Consider the following 20693-nt stretch of genomic DNA (forward strand, 5'->3'; position numbering starts at 1 on the left):
CGATGTGGGTGATAGCCGATGAAACGGCATTCCAGCCAAACTCGTCTGCACACATCCTCTGGACCAAATTGTCCGGAGTCGTGTCCCGACCGCATGTGGCAAACATGCGGTCACGCATTGTGCGGAAACGCGGGCACACGAACAAAACGTGTTCCGCCGTTTCCTCTAAACCTGCACAAACTGGACATTCGGGAGAACCCGCATGACCGAAACGGTGTAGATATTGTCTAAAGCATCCATGACCCGAAAGGACCTGTGTTAGGTGGAATGTTAGTTCCCCATGGCGCCTATTGACCCAGATATCTAACCTCGGAATCAACCTGTGAGTCCACACTCCCTTGGTGGAACTGTCCCACGCACGCTGCCATTTGACCATGGAGGCCAGTCTGGCAGTCCTGCGTATGCCTCTTGTGCCGCGCATTTCGAAGCACTCTATGTCTTCCATGATAAGGATACCAATAGGCATCATACCGGTGATGACACAAAGTGCATCGTGTGACACGGTACGGTACGCGCTCGCAACCCTCAGGCACATTAGCCTATAAGTACTCTCTAGCTTGCTACGGTAGCTATCGGTACTCAAAGCCGTGCCCCAAGCCGGGCCACCATACCTCAGTATGGACGAGGCGACACTGGCCAGAAGCTTACGCTTGCTGGCGTACACCGCAGAGCTATTGGACATCATCCGGGACAGTGCCACAATAGCTGTGGAGGCTCTCTTGCAGGCATAATCGACATGGCTACCGAAGGTAAGCTTGTCGTCGATCATCACCCCCAAGTGTTTGACGGAGCGCTTCGAAGTGATTGTGCAGTCGCCTACACTGATCACCGCTTGCTGCGCCGACTTTCGGTTGTTGACAACAACAGCCTCCGTTTTGTGGTGAGCCAATTCCAGTTTCCTGGAGCTCATCCACTCCTCCACAATTGCGATCGAGTGGGCTGCAGTCAATTCCACTTCTTCGATCGATTCACCGTAGACCTCCAGCGTAATATCGTCGGCAAAGCCAACGATGACCACACCCGCCGGGAATTTCAATCTCAACACCTCGTCGTACATGACATTCCATAACACCGGACCCAGGATGGAACCTTGCGGGACTCCTGAGGTTATGTGAAAGCACTTCCGACCCACCTCTGTGTCATAGACTAATACCCGATTCTGGAAGTAACTTCCGAGAATCTTGTACAGGTACTCGGGTATCCCCAGACGCAGGAGCGCATCAGCAATAGCCGCCCAACTGGCACTATTAAATGCATTCCTTACATCCAGAGTCACTACTGCGCAGTAGCGAATACCCCTCCTCTTACGCTGGAGTGCTATCTCAGCGGTTTTCTTAACCGCCAGAATAGCGTCTACAGTGGACCTCCCTTTCCGGAAGCCGAACTGGTTGCCTGAGAGACCATTTACACCCTCGGTGTACCTCGACAGTCTGTTGAGGATGATCTTCTCGAGCACTTTCCCCACCGTGTCAATCAAGCAAATTGGTCTATACGCCGACGGGTCACCGGGTGGTTTCCCCGCCTTTGGCAATAGTACCAGGCTCTGCCTCTTCCACGCATCTGGAAATACTCCCTCGTCCAGGCATATCTGCATAGCAGATCTGAACATACCGGGAGCCTCCAAGATTGCGACTTTGAGGGCCAGGTTTGGAACTCCGTCCGGACCTGGTGCCTTCTCCATGCTTAGGGATTTTGCAATCCCTACAAGTTCCTCATCAGTTACTCTATCCTCATCACCAGCCCCAATCCCCGGCTGTCCTACAAAAGGAGGCCATGGGCTAGGGTTGTGGCGCGGGAAGAGCCCCTCGATGATCCCCTCCAGCATCTGTGGAGACTGCTCCGTAGGAGCAATTGCACCTCTTGTCTTCGCCATTACGATCCTGTAGGCATCACCCCACGGGTTCGCGTTGGCACTCTGACAGAGTCCCTCGAAGCAGGCCTTTTTGCTTGCCCTTATCTCAGACTTCAGCGCGACTTTGGCAGCGGTGAACACCGCCCGTCGTTCTTCACGCTCCTGCTCGGTACGTGCTCGCTGCATCCGTCTCCTGGCCCGTAGGCAGGCACGGCGCAGGTTCGCAATAGCTTGAGTCCACCAGTATGTCGGTGGTCTCCCATTCCTAGGGTGGACTTTTCTAGGCATGGTCGCATCGCATGCACGCGTAAGCACCGCTACCAGTTCGTCCCCGCTTAGGCCGAGTAGGTTACGCTCACGGCGGAGCGCCTCCCTAAGTACTTCATCATTGAAGTACGATGTCTTCCACCTACGAGGGCTTGGCCTTGACCTAGCCGCTTCCTCAACCCGCTGCCTGCTGTTGTTGTAGTCGATACTGTAGCGAACCGCCAGGTGGTCGCTGTGAGTGTAGCCATCGTCTACCCTCCAGTTCGAACTACTCGTTAGGCCAGGACTACAAAAAGTAACGTCGATAATCGACTCCGCTCCGTTACGGCTGAAGGTACTTTTGGCACCAACATTAGCCAGATCGACATCTAGCACGGCCAGTGCCTCTAGCAGGATTTGACCTCGCTGGTTCGTGTTACGGCTTCCCCATTCCACAGCCCAGGCATTGAAGTCACCCGCTATTACAACTGGCCTTCGCCCTGTCAGCGCGGTCGTCATACAGTCCAGCATCTGCGTGAACCGCTCGGTCGACCAACTCGGAGGCGCATAGCAGCTACAGAAGAGGACCCCGTTTACTTTGGCGATCACGAAGCCCTCGTAGGTAGTAGACACCAACTGCTGGACAGGGTATTTACCCGTTGTCCATATCGCCGCCATTTTTCCGGATCCATCCACGACCCAGTTGCCGTTGCCGGCGGGTACTCGGTATGGGTCCGATATGATGGCGATGTCCGTCCCCCACTCAGCAACTGACTGGTACAGCAGTTGCTGAGCTGCGTCACAGTGGTTCAGGTTCAGCTGCGTTACCTGCACTGTGATTTTTCGTTGATGGCTCGTTTGAAGGTCGGGCACCTTGAGCCTCCCGTTGGGTGATTGTTGTTCACGGACTTGCCGGAACAAATCAAGCACTTGGGAGGGTTCTTGCAGCCTAGTGCCTTATGACCTTCCTCACCACAACGCCTGCACAACTTAGTCCTATCAGGGCCTTTACAGCCCCAGGACTTGTGTCCAGGTTCCCTGCACCTAAAGCAGATCACTGGTTGCTCATGTATGTTCAGTGAACATACTGACCAACCAACCTTGATCTTACCTACCTTAGCGGACTTATTTGCGTCTGCCACAGGTAGGTGTACTAAGGCCACCTGAGTACCTGCCGGACCTTTCCGTAGCTGAACGGCGGTGGTGGGCACCTGCACTTCGCACTGTTGCCGCAGTGCCGTGACGAGCTCTTCTGCGTTAGTGATCTCGTCAAGGTTCATCACCTTCAGAGTCACTGACTGCGTCAGAGCCCTCACTTCAACACCAGCGCCAAGGACCTCTTCCGCCAAACTTTTGTAGGCGGCGCCCTTGCGCTCCTTGTCGCGCTTGAGCTCGAGGATCATTTCACCTGTACGAGTGCGTCTTACACTGCGTACGTCGGCTCCTAGATCCGCAAGCTTCGCGTCACTGCGCATCGCCTTCAGGACTTCCGAGTACTTGGACTCTTCCGTCTTGATGATGATCGCATCACCCTTTTCGCGCTTGGCACCTACCCTCCTACCTTTCTTAGGTCTGGTATCCCTGCGCTCCTGATTCTCCTGTTTCTTCTTCTTCTTCTTCCTCACTACGGTTGTCCAGGGGGCGTCCCCCCCCTGCTCCGCCCTGACCTGTGGTGATGGAGGACCTCTCAAAGGTCGCAACCCCCTGTTCCCATCACTCCGTGAGGGGCCAGCCTTTTCGGGCCCACCCTTCTCGGCTTTCCGGGACGCCTGGCTGGGGTCCGATTTTCCGGCACTTCTGCCGGTTTTCGGGGTCAGTATCCGCCTGGCCTTACGAGCGCCGCCGGGTAGCTCCTCCCCTGACGGCTGCCTCGCGCGCTTCTGCGATTGCTTGCTGTAAGCATTCGCTTCCACGCTTTTGGGGCTGCCCGCGAAAACGAAGGGTTCCGTCTGGGTAGACTTCGGCACCTTCAGTTCCACGGGTTCTGTCGCAGCCACAGTCACCATGGGTTCAACATGGTTCTGCTTGGCCGCCAACATTGACTTACGAAGTCTAAGCAAGGCCTGCTTGAGGTCCTTGCTGATGTTAGACTTCGAGGACGCAAAGTCAATTATGGAGTCGAGCTGCTGTGCAGCCACTTCCATCGCAGAGAGCCCATCTCTACTTTTATTGATGGCCCTCATCAACCACGCTCCATCCATAACTTCACCCGATGCGTTAGCCGGGGATGAAATATGGGTTCCAGCACTGGCACTACGTGCACTGCTGCCTCCTCCTGCTTCTACTCTCCTCAACGGAGATCTAGCTAGCCCACTTCTTGCGAAGGGGTTCGCTTCCCTACTACTGCTACTACCTGCACTACTACTGTTGTTTTGATTAGATATTGTACTCATTTTTGAATCCCACGAGTAGCACGGGAAAAGAGGTCCACCACGCCAGAGCCCTGCATTAACGCGGTAAGGGACAAAATACTGTGAGGGGTGCCCAGGTGCCCCACAGGCTCCGTTAATGGCCGAACATCTTTTTCACCCCTTCGACCATTCATTCCTCAGCACGGTTTTTCGCATCACACCTTGAATTGGGGTTACCCCGTTTGGTGGACTCTTACCACCGGAACGGGTTGTCCGTAGTTCTATTCTGGACGCCGGAACTACACGGCCATCAGCGCTCCTGCGTCTGGGGATACCCGAGTACCTGTACAAGATTCTCGGAAGTTACTTCCAGAATCGGGTATTAGTCTATGACACAGAGGTGGGTCGGAAGTGCTTTCACATAACCTCAGGAGTCCCGCAAGGTTCCATCCTGGGTCCGGTGTTATGGAATGTCATGTACGACGAGGTGTTGAGATTAAAATTCCCGGCGGGTGTGGTCATCGTTGGCTTTGCCGACGATATTACGCTGGAGGTCTACGGTGAATCGATCGAAGAAGTGGAATTGACTGCAGCCCACTCGATCGCAATCGTGGAGGAGTGGATGAGCTCCAGGAAACTGGAATTGGCTCACCACAAAACGGAGGCTGTTGTTGTCAACAACCGAAAGTCGGCGCAGCAAGCGGTGATCAGTGTAGGCGACTGCACAATCACTTCGAAGCGCTCCGTCAAACACTTGGGGGTGATGATCGACGACAAGCTTACCTTCGGTAGCCATGTCGATTATGCCTGCAAGAGAGCCTCCACAGCTATTGTGGCACTGTCCCGGATGATGTCCAATAGCTCTGCGGTGTACGCCAGCAAGCGTAAGCTTCTGGCCAGTGTCGCCTCGTCCATACTGAGGTATGGTGGCCCGGCTTGGGGCACGGCTTTGAGTACCGATAGCTACCGTAGCAAGCTAGAGAGTACTTATAGGCTAATGTGCCTGAGGGTTGCGAGCGCGTACCGTACGGTGTCACACGATGCACTTTGTGTCATCACCGGTATGATGCCTATTGGTATCCTTATCATGGAAGACATAGAGTGCTTCGAAATGCGCGGCACAAGAGGCATACGCAGGACTGCCAGACTGGCCTCCATGGTCAAATGGCAGCGTGCGTGGGACAGTTCCACCAAGGGAGTGTGGACTCACAGGTTGATTCCGAGGTTAGATATCTGGGTCAATAGGCGCCATGGGGAGCTAACATTCCACCTAACACAGGTCCTTTCGGGTCATGGATGCTTTAGACAATATCTACACCGTTTCGGTCATGCGGGTTCTCCCGAATGTCCAGTTTGTGCAGGTTTAGAGGAAACGGCGGAACACGTTTTGTTCGTGTGCCCGCGTTTCCGCACAATGCGTGACCGCATGTTTGCCACATGCGGTCGGGACACGACTCCGGACAATTTGGTCCAGAGGATGTGTGCAGACGAGTTTGGCTGGAATGCCGTTTCATCGGCTATCACCCACATCGTCTCGGAACTCCAAAGGAGGTGGCGTGTGGACTCGAGGAGTGACTAGTGCAGACGCTAATCAACAGGTGGTCCAAGGGTTCGCAGTCGGCTACGTAGGTTATACCGGTGCCCTACGGTCGAAATCGACCCTTACAGCGATTAAGTGGCCGCGGGGAGAACATCCTGGTAGCGCTGCTGTCGTGGCGCTGGCCTACTGGGTGGGTACGAGCCTCTGGTTGTTCGGGGCAGGTGGAGGCCCCTTCGTCAGCAATCCCAGCTCGTGCTAGCTGATAGGGCCTGAGCCTTCAGTAGGTCAAATTGCGAAGCCCGCAGTATCAGTTCTTGATACCTGCGGTGCAGCTGGGCGCGGGCTTAGTGGTCGACCCTGCCCGCCTTCAGCGGACAACGGGAGGTGAGGACCACCCGGGAAGCTGGCAATGCGCCAGCATGCTACCTTGGTGGACCCCCATAAGCGTGTCATCGATGTTCGTTGCTGCATGGCTACGCAGCTAACCTGGAGGATGCGATGTGCAATAGCCCCTCTCCGAAGCAATGCCTTCTTGGTGGTCCCGGAGAGACGAAGGGTTTGGCGGCAATGGAAATGGTTTAGTGGGTCGGGGGTGTAGTCCTGTTTACTGCTTGTACGTAGTAAATGGTCCCCAACCCCACACTCCCGGACCTCGGTCCGGAGTCTGTTGAGCAGATTATCCCCCCATTGCTTAGAAGGAAAAAAAAAAAAAAAAAGTGGTACAGTCAGGTCTCCTATTAAACGCATTCCTATAACGTGCACTCCTATTACGCTCACTCCTATTAGACACACCAGAACGTTATAGGAGACCCAGGGCTTATGGGATTTCATCACTTTGGGGGTGTTGTTGAATATCTCGTATGCCAAAAGAGATAGCACAGTACTGTCTTCGGCGAAGTTTCAATGCTAAGTACGATCTACCTTTAGGAGTTGAGGATCATCCTTTTAGTTGAGAACTTGGCCGGTAGGGGCGCCTTTTCTGATTTGCACTATATGAACCATGAGGGATAAGAATGCACAATTTTGTAACATATGATATCTCTAGATTCTGATGTTTTGGAAGGTTGGTGTCTTCGGAAGAGTTGTTCAGTAGCTCAAGGGCTGACATGCGGTGGTCATTCTGATACGGAATTACGCCACTAGGCGGCGCTACTGGGTATGGAATTTTTGTTTTGCGCATAGCTCAGTTGCCTGACCACTTAGAAAGATGGCGTCTTCGGCAAAGTTGCTCAGTATCACAAGGGCTAACATTATTTGAGCCGAAAGTTTCAAAATTTTGCCATTAGGCGGCGCTAGTGAGCAAAGAATTTTTGTTTCGCGGATAGCTCAGTTGCCTGACCTCTTAGAAAGATGGCGTCTTCGGCAAAGTTGCTCAGTATCACAAGGGCTAACATTATTTGAGCCGAAAGTTTAAAAATTTTGCCACTAGGCGGCGCTAGTGAGCAAAGAATTATTGTTTTGCACATAGCTCAGTTGCCTGACCACATAGAAAGATGGCGTCTTCGGCAAAGTTGCTCAGTATCACAAGGGCTAACATTATTTGAGCCGAAAGTTACGAAATTTTGCCACTAGGCGGCGCTAGTGAGCAAAGAATTTTTGTTTCGCGGATAGCTCAGTTGCCTGACCACATAGAAAGATGGCGTTTTCGGCAAAGTTGCTCAGTATCACAAGGGCTAAAATTATTTGAGCCGAAAAATTCGAAATTTTGCCACTAGGCGGCACTAGTGAGCAAAGAATTTTTGTTTCGCAGATAGCTCAGTTGCCTGACCTCTTAGAAAGATGGCGTCTTCGGCAAAGTTGCTCAGTATCACAAGGGCTAACATTATTTGAGCCGAAAAGTTCGACATTTTGCCACTAGGCGGCGTAAGTCAGCAAAGAATTTTTGTTTTGCGGATAGCTCAGTTGCCTGACTACTTAGAAAGATGGCGTCTTCGGCAAAGTTGCTCAGTATCACAAGGGCTAACATTATAGGAACCGAAAGTTTCGAAATGTTGCCACTAGGCGGCGCTAGTGAGCAAATAATTATTGTTTTGCGCATAGCTCAGTAGCCTGACCACTTAGAAAGATGGCGTCTTCGGCAAAGTTGGTCTGTATCACAAGGGCCAACATTATTTGAGCCGAAAGTTTTGAAATTTTGCCACTAGGCGGTGCTAGTGAGCAAAATATTTTTGTTTTGCGCATAGCTCAGTAGCCTGACCACTTAGAAAGATGGCGTCTTTGGCAAAGTTGCTCAGTGTCACAAGGGCTAACATTATTTGAGCCGAGAGTTTCTAAACTTTATATATACGTAGAAATCTGGAGAAATTTTTTTTTATAGGACTGAATTATTTTTATGAAAAAGAAGGTTTATATTTCAAAAATATTCAAACAAGAGTGTCGTATAACTAAAGATATAAAGCCAGTCCTAGTTATCTCATTAAGTTTGTTAGTGAATGGATTTCCCAATTTATTAGTAATAACTGACATTCCAACATAACTTCATTTCTATCCAATCCATATCTTGAAAAATGTGGAGTTCATGCAATGACGAAATAAAAATAAACATACATAATTTTTCTTTGGTTCATATAAATAGCTAACGATCACACATTTGAGTAGTAAACGGATCCTCACTCTTGCTCATATCAAATAATTGATCAAAAATTCTCCCAATCCGTCGAAAATACTAGAATACTAGCCACACTTTTATCCGATTGTAAAATATAATGTTTGTATTTTTCTCTAGGCACTTTTATTTTATCGCGACAATGCGAGGAAAATCGATAGCCCTTATCATAATGAACAACTTTGGTCAGGCTAATGAGCTATCCGCAAAACAAAATTTCTTTCCTCACTAGCACCGCCTAGTGGCAAAATTTCGACACTTTCGATTCAAATAATGTTAGGTCTTGTGATACTGAGCAACTTTGCCGAAGACGCCATCTTTCTAAGTGGTCAGGCAACTGAGCTATCCACGAAACAAAAATTCTTTGCTCACTAGCGCCGCCTAGTGGCAAAATTTCGAAACTTTCGGCTCAAAGAATGTTAGCCCTTGTGATACTGAGCAACTATGCCGAAGACGCCATCTTTCTAAGTGGTCAGGCAACTGAGCTATGCGCAAAACAAAAATTCCATGCTCACTAGCGCTGCCTGGTGGCGTAATTCCGTATCAGAATGACCACCGCATGTCAGGCCTTGAGCTACTGAACAACTCTTCCGAAGACACCAACCTTCCAAAACATCAGGATCTAGAGATATCATATGTTACAAAATTGTGCATTCTTATCCCTCATGGTTCATATAGTGCAAATCAGAAAAGGCGCCCCTACCGGCCAAGTTCTCAACTAAAAGGATGATCCTCAACTCCTAAAGGTAGATCGTACTTAGCACTGAAACTTCGCCGAAGACAGTACTGTGCTATCTCTTTTGGCATACGAGATATTCAACAACACCCCCAAAGTGATGAAATCCCATAAGCCCTGGGTCTCCTATAACGCAGATTCCTATTACGCCCCCCAACCATGTGTCTAATAGGAGACCTGACTGTATTCCGGAAAGACTGATACTGTCCTGCACAAAATGGTGCAAGCTCGCTTGATAAAGACCACATAGTAAAGTGCGCGCGCGATTGGTACCACTCCCCGGACTCGGAACTGTGGCCTCTGTTACATTGGCCAAACCGTCAGTGAAGTGAAAATTCCCTTGTCAAGTGTGGGAACAGAAGCAAGAAGAATTGAAACAGAAGAAGATCAAGAATAAGTAGAAGAAAGAAGCAGACGATCCAGCGAGAAGAAGAGTTCTCCCCCCAACGAGGTTCCAGCATGTCGACCATCGCATCAAACGGCCGCAACTGTGAGCTCATAAATCTGTAAAGTTCCGAAAATAAAAATTATGAAAAATTAGTGCACGAATATTAAATAACAATTTCTTTTTAAATAAAATGTAAGGCCTGCTAAACCCTAATTTTTGTTCGTAGTTTACTCTTTTCAAAGAAAGTCTTGTTTCCGCCTTTCCGTCTTGTTTGTGATTGTATTGTCACCAAATATAATAGGGAAGATTGTCCGGGAGAAAATTATAGTGAACGACCCTGAAAAAGTGTGTTGATAACCCCTGTTGCATTGATTTCCCTTGAAGCAGGGGTTCCCACCACGCTTAAAGCAGTATCAAGTTGGAGTTCGTTGATTCTATTGAAGTAGCTGACGTTGCTTCCAATGACTCTTGACTAGGAATATTCATATTGGAATCCGTTGACTGTATTGAAGTTGCTGATGCTGATGCTTCTATTGTTTCCTCTTCCATGCAAACATCTACCTCTTCACTACTTGATAAGTCATCACTGCTTGATAATGCTGTTCTTTTGGCCAATAGTAAACGACACGAATCGCAAATTTTAAATTGTTTATTGAGCTGATTTTCGGTAACCTTTTGAACACTTTTTTGAAAACACATTTAGGGATGGTACACAAATTATGTCACGCTAAATTTCAACTATTTTGACCGTTGAAGATGAAGCAACAACGACCGGCAGAGTATAAAACCAGCGAAGGTAGCGTTGTGCGTATCAGTCTTTTTTCAAATTTCAAAGTGGTAACATCGGAAACAAAATGTGTAGCTAAGTGAAGTGGCTAGTTTTCTTTCGGCCTCTTCCTTGAGGAGCAGACCACCCGACGAGGAGAGTTCCCTGCGGTGTTTACAGTCCACCGGCGATCGAGTTCTTGGCTTCGACGGACTTGTGGAACCCAATCCGCCCTTTTGAGGGCAAGAAGAGTTGTTTGTTTCTTCCTCCCACAAGCTCCCGAGAAGAACACTCGCCTTTTCCCGGCTTCCTGCTTAAACGGCACCCTTTCCTTTCCTGACCTGTCAGAACGTGTTTCGTCATGTCGCAAGAGAGCATGGAAGTCCATCGTGTGTTTTCCGGAGCCTAGTACGGCCCCGACACTTAATATTCGTTACATTGTTATTTTTTAACTTTAAACATTTTGGTCCATATTTTCTTGATAAATACATATCAAAATATCATAATGTTGAAAGTTGAAGTTGTGTTTCGTTAAAAAAATAAATAAATCATTCTTACAGGGCACCTTTTTTATTTCGCCTCATACTATGAAAAATTACCAAATCAATATTTTTTCAAACATTTTAGTCAAAAATTATCTGCTCTTTCAGACAATGAACAAGCCTAGAAACTTATGAGCCTCGAAAAACATTCGAAAATTACCGAAAATTGAAAATTATATCATAATTTTGTATTAAAATCGTTGTATCTTTATGACGGTAAAAGTTAGCCTGATTTTCCCATATACCTTTTTTGTTGCAAATTTTGCGTACTTTCATAAAATTGAGTTGAAAAACATTTAAAATGTTTATTATGACCATGTTCAAAAATTCACCTATTTAAAAAAAAAATCATAACTTTATTGTCCATGATTTCTCCATCTTGACCCACTGTGCAAAAGACTTCATTTTTTGTCTACTTTAACGTATAAGAAAAATCAAAAATACGATTTTTGGGAAAATTGATTTTTAAGCTTTATTTTTGAAAAATAAAAAATTACAACATATTTTTTACAGTGTATATTTTTTTTCCAGATAGTCCCAACAATAACCAAAAACTTTGCGAAAGACACCAAACTGATCGGACAAACCGTTTCTAAGTTATATATTTTTGAAAATTATTAAGGATTTTTTTCTTAGGCTATCATTATAAAAGTTTTGCGATTCAAAACTTTGCCACCAGGTGGCGCTAGTGAGCATGAAACTTTTGTTTTGTGGATATCCCAGGATTCTGACCACATGGGCAAAGTTGAGCTACTCAACAAGTTTACCGAAGACGCCATCTTTCTAAGTGGCCATGATCCTAAGATATCCGCAAAACACAATTTTGATGCTCACTAGCGCCACCTAGTGGCAGAATTCTGCAATTCAATGACCATCATATGTCATTGTCATGTTATTTTTAAAATATTGATTATTTATAAAAACGGTCGTTAAACTGAATTTCGGTCGTAAAAAAGTGGTCGTAGTCGTAAAAAGAACCGTCGGTAAAAAACGGTCGTAAAAAGAGGTTGGAGTGTATCTAATTCAATTGTGACAAAATTTTGGAAATTTCTCAGAAACCGAAGTTATTTTTTTACGACATTTACTGTTTCCTAGAATCAAATAGCATGGATTTTGTCTTAAAAGTAAACAAATTGAATTCTATGGAGCTGTCAGTTTTCGATGATACACTTTTAAGAATTGTTTTGGATCTTAACCATGAACTTATTTTTTTTTTTGTTGAAATTGTGTCAATTTTATACGAATATAACTATTGATAACAATTGCGGGACTTAAGTACAATTGTGGGATACCTTAAGCGTTATCGGGTTCAAAAGAGTATAAACTGTTAAATTGGAATAGATTTATGTAAAATAACCATGTTTAAAACGAAAAAAAGAAATATTTTTTTCGAATTTACTTCATTTTTTTATTACGCTTGCCTGTAAATTAAAATATAAAGCGAGAACAATTCATAAATTCGACATAAAATATATTTTGGAAGTCCATAGATCGTGTTTGAGTAGAACTAGAAATTCTTTATCACACTTCAAGTTAATTTTATCTTAATCCCAGATGAACCAGCCTTAGGCTGAATGTCTTGGTAATAAAGGAAATAACAAAAATAATATATTACCTTCAAAAACTTCAAAAATAACAAACAAAGGATTTAAACTGTAGATCCAAAGCAATGACATGTCTTTTCGGCATAAATTTGAAAATACGTCGACACGTTAATACTTCCAGTAGCCTTTATTTGCCCTTTGAAGGATGCACCACTCTACACAACAATTTGCTCAGAGAAGTCTACTGAAGATACGAGACAAAATCTTTAACTGTAGTCTGATTCTGTTGCATCATTGCGCCGGCAAAAACAATAAGCCCAACGACATGAAGGATATGTTTTATTGACAAGTCCTTATGACACAGGCCTCTCCGCCAAAGGACGAAGCCTGCGTGTCATCTGTAGTCGATTGCAAAAAAGTTTGGATATTTTTTCTTCATACTTGCAAAAATGGAAGATTTCTCCTATTGCTTCCAAAACTCAACTAATAATATTCCCACATAAACCAAAAGCTCTTTATTTGAAACCTTCAAGTAGACATGTTGTCACGATGAGAGGGGTTCCAATAAATTGGTCATATGAAGTTAAGTATCTAGGGCTCATGCTAGATAAGAATTTAACTTTCAAAAATCACATTGAGGGCATTCAAGCCAAATCTAACAAATATGTAAAATGTCTCTATCCACTTATTAATAACAAATCAAAACTTTGTCTTAAGAACAAGCTATTGATATTCAAACAAATTTTCAGGCCAGCCATGTTGTATGCTGTACCAATATGGACTAGCTGTTGTAATACCAGGAAGAAAGCTCTGCAGAGAATTCAAAATAAAATTTTGAAAATGATTCTGAGACATCCTCCCTGGTATAGTACCAATGAGTTACATAGAATATCCAATGTTGAAACATTGGAACAAATGTCAAATAAAATAATAAATAATTTCAGGCAAAAATCGTTACAATCTTTTATTGCCATGTTTACTGCGTTAAATGTTTAGGTTAAGTGAGGTTAAGTATATCCAAAGCGTTTTTTTTTTCTTGTATAAACAGGTGAAATCTACTCACCTGTAAAAAATCTGAACTGCTACGGCAAATGAAATGTAATATGTTGTTAACAATATGTTAATTAAATCTTAAATTTGTTTTACCAAATTAGGATGATAGTGTTGTTTAATAACACAGAACACCTAGATATAAGAAAAAAAAAAATTGACAAGTCCTTCGAAGAGTCCCCAAAACACGAATTGACAATCGTTACCATGGAAGCCAAGGTAGGAAGATAGGATTTTTTAAGTGAAATCATCGGTACGGAGTGACTTTACTCTGCTACTAATGTACAATGTACCAATATACCAATGTAGTACAAAGTAATACAATGGCCTAGGACCAGTACCTTTCACTGTAGCTGGAGGTAAAGCACTTGCTTTGCACCCAAAGACATCCAAAACCATACCTGGATGCACTCATATGGCGAGCTTTGCATCCAAATAAACCACGTTTTGAAGGATGTCCGCATTTTCTGGGATGTCATTGATGTGATGACCATCAGAGGTCCAAACATAGACAACTAATTCGTTGTCAGTTAGATTCGTGCACGGTTATCATCCGTCGCTAACACAGGGGCACAGCGACCGTAGCGCTTCAATATCCAGTGCTTATCAACAGAAGGCATAGCAGAAATAACGCGCTGTATGAAGAAGATGTCATTACTTATGCGCAGAACAGCATGGAACGAAATGATATGTGAAGATTGCGAAGCCGTCAATAGCGTGGGGAAATAACCACAAATGTCTCCCGTCATGTTATATGACCGTGAAGGTAGCTCGTTAACAGACAAAACCATGGTGGCTTCTTGGTTGTAATTGCGTTTTGCGCATTTATTGAACGTACAGGACATTAGCGCGCCTCAGAACTGATTAACTAATAGCGACGATGGAAAATATGTGGAGCCCCTCACGCAATATAAAGTTATAAAAGCGATCAAGCAGTTGAAGAAGCAGTCTTAGGAAAAGATGAGCTCCCGGCTGAAATTTTCAAGAATGATAGTGAACAACTACACGAAATGCTGCACATATTGGAGCTTAAAATAAATGAACTAGAATTCAGTTAGGCATTAATGAATCATTTTTATCGTTTACAATAACGAATCCCTTCATCAACCCTTTTATATATCTAAACTTCCAGTCTTTTCTTGTGGAGGTGCAAAGCGTTGAACCTCTTCCTTAAAGCAATTAATACGTCAACATTTCCTTCCCATTTTCAAATTGACCTGTATTCGGACGGAGCCGGCGCTGTTATTGTTTATTATAATGATAATAGCACCAAAACTTACACATTGAGGATGCTACTGATCCCGAGTAGTGTCTGTTGATTCCCTGTGTAAGTACTGCTGTTCTTGCAATAACGGAGAAGCAACTATGGACTAATGCTAAGATTGCCTTCATACTGATGGAAAACACTTAATTCAAACGTCGGTACCTCAATGCCTTCACATTTAGAAAAAAGAATTGAAATTTACGTCATATGTGCCCGACATATTCAAGCAAGTAAAATGCTTAAGTTACAAATGATGTGAATTTACAATTGATCGTTTCACAAAAATTTTCAGTCCCATTGGACTAGCTTTACAAGAAGGACTTATTTTTAAGTTCGAATACCATCAAATTTACGTCATTTCCATGAAATTTACGTCATTAGTTTTTTCTCAGTGTGTACACTTTTGTCGATTGTTAGGTACAAATATGCAAATAGTATTTTTTACGGGGTCTGTAACCACCTAAGACAAGGGCCTTCCTTAGCAGAGTGGTTAGAGTCCGCGGCTACAAAGCTAAGCCATGCATGGTCCAGGATCTTTTCGTAATGGAAAATTCCTTGATTTCCTTGGCATAAAGTATCATCGTACCTGCCACACGATATACGAATGCAAAAAATGGCAACTTTGGCAAAGAAAGCTCTCAGTTAATAATTGTGGAAGTGCTCATTGAACACTAAGCTGAGAAGCAGGCTCTGTCCTAGTCTGTCCTAGTGAGAACATAATGTCAAGAAGAAGAAGATCCAAATAAGATCCTCCCGGCCATATGATCATTGACCCTGGACGCTAAAAGAGTTCGACCGAAAAATGAGTTGTACCAAGCATATCAATAGGTGTAGATTATCAAGCTGCGTTGGGCTGTTGTACGAATGCCGAATGACATACAAGCAAATAGGTATAATATTCAGTATAGAACAAGAAAGAGCTACTTGAAAAGCGAACAACATCGAGAAAATAAAACACTGTGCAAGGAAGCTGTGTATAGCAGTAGATGGGATGGTACGAGAAGATCGACGCACGCGAGAAAAAAAAAATCCTGGATTCCCATCGGGTTCCAACCAAACGAACACCAGTCTTTGCCAACAACGGAGGGAATCAGAGCGTGAAATTTAAGCTCAAACACTTTCATACATTTCGTTGAATTGGGCGAACGGAGAACACACATTCGTATACGCATTCTGGACTCTTTCAAAGACTGATGCGTAGTTTTCGATGAGAAAAGTTTCGCTTGAACCGTTCATAAAAGTTTAATAAGGTACAGCGAGGGAAGTGCACCAGCGGGGTAAGTGAATCATTTGACATTGTTTAATATAAATTCCTAGATATTTCGATTGTTTTCGAACCATTGCTTCGTTCTAGTTTAAAGTTTACACTAACACTATTACAAAATTGGTGCTACGCTACAAAAACATTTTTTTTCAACTCATGGTAAACATTTCAATTCTCTGGACAAAAATCTGCGACAAAAAAACTTAAATATTATCTTTTTTCGTTGTAGCCAGAAATTATTTCTAGGAGCATTATGGGTCTTGGGAAGAAAAATCATTCTTTTGACCGGCATACACAAAAAACCTTTTTAAGCCCCCCTTCTCCTACATACTTCCAAACCTACTGAACCATTTATTTGTAATACTAAATTATCTCACATTTATGCATAAAAACTGTAAAACAAGAATATAAAAAAAACATACTCCGGATAATCGAGTCTAAAATTCCGGGTAATCGAGTCGGACCTGTAAATCCAATCATAATATAATAAAGTCACCCATTTGTCACCAAAAGAAAATACTTCAATTTACATTATTCATATTAGCTGTACAACTAGGTAAAGTTATCTATTGTTGTTTTTTCTGTATCCACTTACCCCGCCATACCATACCATTATTTGAAGTTATTAAACTGAATGTATGTTCGATGAAAATAAATAATATTTCGCTAATAAGAACCAGTCTATACCCCAGTAAAACAAACACCACGGTACCGATGAGTTTTTCCACTAACCTTGTCTCGTTTAATCTCCTGCAGTTCCAGCACATCGTTGGAGATTTTTTGTGCGTGACGGTCGATTCCGGGACTGAGCAGCACTTCCCAGCTGAGCGACGGCTTCGGATTGCCTCCTTCGCTTACGCAAGCCAATGTCAGCTCCGAGTTTTCCTTCACCGGGATGAACATGTTTCCCGCGTCGAGCCTTCGTTGGTCGATCAGCAGATACGGTTCCTTGGGAGGATCTGTTCGTCGTTTCGGGAGAAAAGACAAAACACAGGTGCGATGAAATGATTTGTTGAATGTTGGCTCATCATTTTTTGTCGGTGCAGATGGTACACGTGCTGGGAAAAAAGTGGTAGCATTCTTCTCGGGAGGATTTGCATGTCTACAATGGGCGATGGAGAAGTTAAGCCTTTTTCGGCTTTTACTTGCAGGAATTTATGATAAATGATAAAAACTTTTTATTTTTAGGAATGAATGATGACCTTGATTTTTCTTAATACTGCCGTCTAATATCGTTTGAAGAAAAGGTTGCCCAAGCGTTTCCCAAACCTGGAATTTGCGACTTGCTTATTCGCATCGGCATCGCAAACCCGCTTTTTGTATAATTAGAAAAAAGACCTGGGACCTTCCTTATCCGAGTGGTTAGAGACCGCGGCTACAAACCAAAGCCATGCTGAAGGTGTCTGGGTTCGATTCCCGGTCGGTCCAGGATCTTTTTGTAAAGGAAATTTCCTTGACTTCCCTGGGCATAGAGCATCATCTTATCTGCCACACGATGTACGAATGCAGAAATAGCAACTTTGGCAAAGAATGCTCTCAGTTAATAACTGTGAAAGTGCTCATAAAAACACAAAGAGCTTTGAGAAGCAGGCTATGTCCTAATGAGGACGTAATGCCAGGAAAAAGAAGAAGAAGAAGAATAATAAGAAGGGTGTAGTAGTCTGCAAATGATTATTCGGTCCTGCAAAGTGTCATCATGATTTCGAATCATAGTATCTTGGGGTGACTGCAATTGAATGTTATTGTTTTGTGTAATTAAACAATCCAATCAGGATTGACGGTTGTTCGCATACATAGAATCTATACAGGAAAAAAAAATACATGGTGAAGAACCCTGCTTGTTTGCTGATAATTTTCTAAACAGTGAAGGATGTGACAAAATTTCAAACAATTATAATAAGTTTTCATATTATTATAACAGCCATGCAAACTCTCATATTAGAAGAATGCAACCAGCAACTAATCATTTCTACTCACCGAGCACCACCAACTTAATCGGTCTCCCGTTGAAGAAGAAACCCCGAGCGTTCTCGGCCTCGCACTGCCACACGCCATCGTCCTCGAGCATAACGTTGGAAATGGTGATGCCCCCGTGCGACTCCCGCACAAATTTAACGTCATCGGTTCGTGACTTTTTGTCCATTATGTGCACCATCTGGCCGTCCTTGAGCCACACACTGGACGTAATGTCCGCATCGACATCGCAAGCCATCTGAATAGTCTCGTGCTGCTCGGCATAACGCAGTCCCACATTGTCCTCGGTGTGCTCATCGGTCGGCCCCCGGATAATGGGTCTCAGTGCCATGGCCACCGGTTCATCGTTCAGGAACGGGTCGCTATTCCTCAGGTCACCCATCTTGACGTCCCGCTCCACTTTGCCAAATTGCCGCATGTCGTACTGCTCCGGACTGGCCTCCAGCAAATCTCCACCGTTGAGGAAAATAATTTGCTCATCAAAGTTTTCACTAGCAAATATGTTATTAGTGTTGAGGGTTTCATGCTGCTGCTGCTGCTGCTGTTGGGAAGTGGAAAAGGAACTACCGCCGTGGTTGGCTGAAGTCATCGTTCTACTGCTGCTACTGTTGCTGACATAAACGCTATCGTCGAGCAAATTGAAACTGTCGACATTAATGGCACTGTAGCTATTTTGCGGCAAATGTTCCTCCCGTGGAGTTATTGTTCGCTCGACAACGGATTCCAACTCTGGTGGTGATGCCACTTCCACTGCTGACGTTGGTGATGATGTTTGTGTTTGTGATGTAACAACTGCTCTCTGGGTTGATGTATTAGTTTCTGGGGTCGACTTGGTGCCAGTCTTACCACCTACCACGGATGCCGATTCGGCTTCCTTCTGGTGCTCTACATCCGGTACAGCATCTTGTCGTTTCGGGTCGGGTGCAGACACAGCTGCTGCAGTGTTTCCTGCTTCCCCTTCATTTGTGGTCCCCTCTTCAGTGGCCCGCCTCTTGTCAGATGATGAATGTTCAGCATTAGCGAGCGTCAAGTTTCTTACGAAATTATGTTCACTATTATTACTCCTAATAATATTTTTCACAGCCATCCTCCCATTCTTTTCTGGTTTGTCGTATTCACTGGTTTCGTAATTACTACTACTCTGGTTGGAAGGATCATGTACAACAGGTTCGGTCCGTGTCACCTGCCGTGACACAGAAGCCGGTGGAGAAAGTGTTGAAGAAGCAGAATAAGAACTGGGAGACAGTGTGGAGGAGGTGAATGCAATAGCTACTTCTTGGCGCTTGAGTGGTGCTCCAGTGGAGTCTGTGCTTCGTGCCGACCTCCGCTGCAGCAGCGACCTCCTGTGGCGTCGGTGGTTGGGGTAGTACCTTTGGACAATTTGATTAACTAGCAACCGGTGGTGTACCGGTTGGGCAGCTTCGTCTTCGTCGCGCTGCACATTGGCCTCGTGATTCCGTTCGTACAGTTTGGCACCGGAAACGATTCGGCGGTCATCTAACCCGTACCGCCGATCGTCGTCGTCATCATCTTCGTCGTCTTCGAGACTGTTCAAAATATTATCTAGATTCGCTGTATAAGACACTAAATTTATCTTATGATTATTGTTTATCCTAGCGTTGCCACGGCTGGCGGTAAAGGACGTTCCGCGGGGTTCTGTCTGCGACGCGGGTAAGGACGTTAAGGACGAAAAGGTGGTTCTATCGTTTTGCGGCTTGTGCTGGAGCTCAATGTCCAGCAAGTCAAGCTCGGTGTCATCTAGCAAACGGAGACTTGCTTCGGCGGCGCCACTGTTTGCCGTGGTCGCCGGCAGGATGTGTTGACTGATGAAGAAACCTGGAAGAAAAAGGAAGATGGGAAACCATGTAAGTACGTTGCTGAATATAATAAAACTTTATAAATAATAAATAATAGTATCAATCCCAATACAGATTAACGCACCGCGTAACTGAAAAACCAATCATGTTTTGGTCTCCTTTGAATTTTTCTCGGAAATGTATCGAAATAAAAAGCAATTTGTAATAATTTCATCCAATTTTAAACATGTTTAAATTTACTGGAATTTTTTAAATATTCATATGGACAACGAGTTTGTAAACTTCACAGCCCATTTTCTCAATGTCCACTTTTTACAGATGGGACTGACGTGTACGTACTTTGGAAAGTCTCTGAGGGTCTCCTATAATTCTATTAGAATTTCCTCTAGGACCCATCTTCGAGGAATTTCATTGAGGAATGCTGCAAAAACTCAAATTATATTGTTTTTTGTTTATTTTGTGAAGATTTGCATCAAGGATCCTTCTAAAGTTCATTTGAAAATTAATTTTCAATCAAAAGCAAGAAAAAAATATCAGACGCTTTTTCTGACTTTTAGTGAACAAAACCTTGAAACTTTTTTGCTCTAGTACAATACTTAGGTATGTAAAAAGATTCTACTCCAGTATCACGAATGCCATTACCCCGAATTCCAAATCCCCGAATGATACATAACCCCGAATGCCAACATCATAGGGAAATGCCATCAATGTCATCATGTCAAGATAATTGTAAATTCGGAGAAATAGCATTCGA

General features: G+C 44.5%; 1 protein-coding gene across 2 annotated transcripts in view; it reads right to left on the reverse strand.

Moving 5' to 3' along the window:
• The window catches only part of LOC5567948, a 450669-nt gene that overhangs the window by 104055 nt on the left and 325921 nt on the right, over positions 1 to 20693 (reverse strand). For both annotated transcript variants that reach the window (XM_021851321.1, XM_021851320.1), the window contains exons 3-4: positions 18126 to 19958; positions 16881 to 17107 (exon numbers count right to left, since the gene is read on the reverse strand). In XM_021851321.1, coding sequence (XP_021707013.1) covers positions 16881 to 17107; positions 18126 to 19958 — 2060 coding nt within the window. The remainder of the gene's footprint in view (positions 1 to 16880; positions 17108 to 18125; positions 19959 to 20693) is intronic.

Source organism: Aedes aegypti, chromosome 3 (genome assembly GCF_002204515.2).
Source record: "Aedes aegypti strain LVP_AGWG chromosome 3, AaegL5.0 Primary Assembly, whole genome shotgun sequence".
In the NCBI taxonomy this organism is placed as follows: domain Eukaryota; kingdom Metazoa; phylum Arthropoda; class Insecta; order Diptera; family Culicidae; genus Aedes; species Aedes aegypti.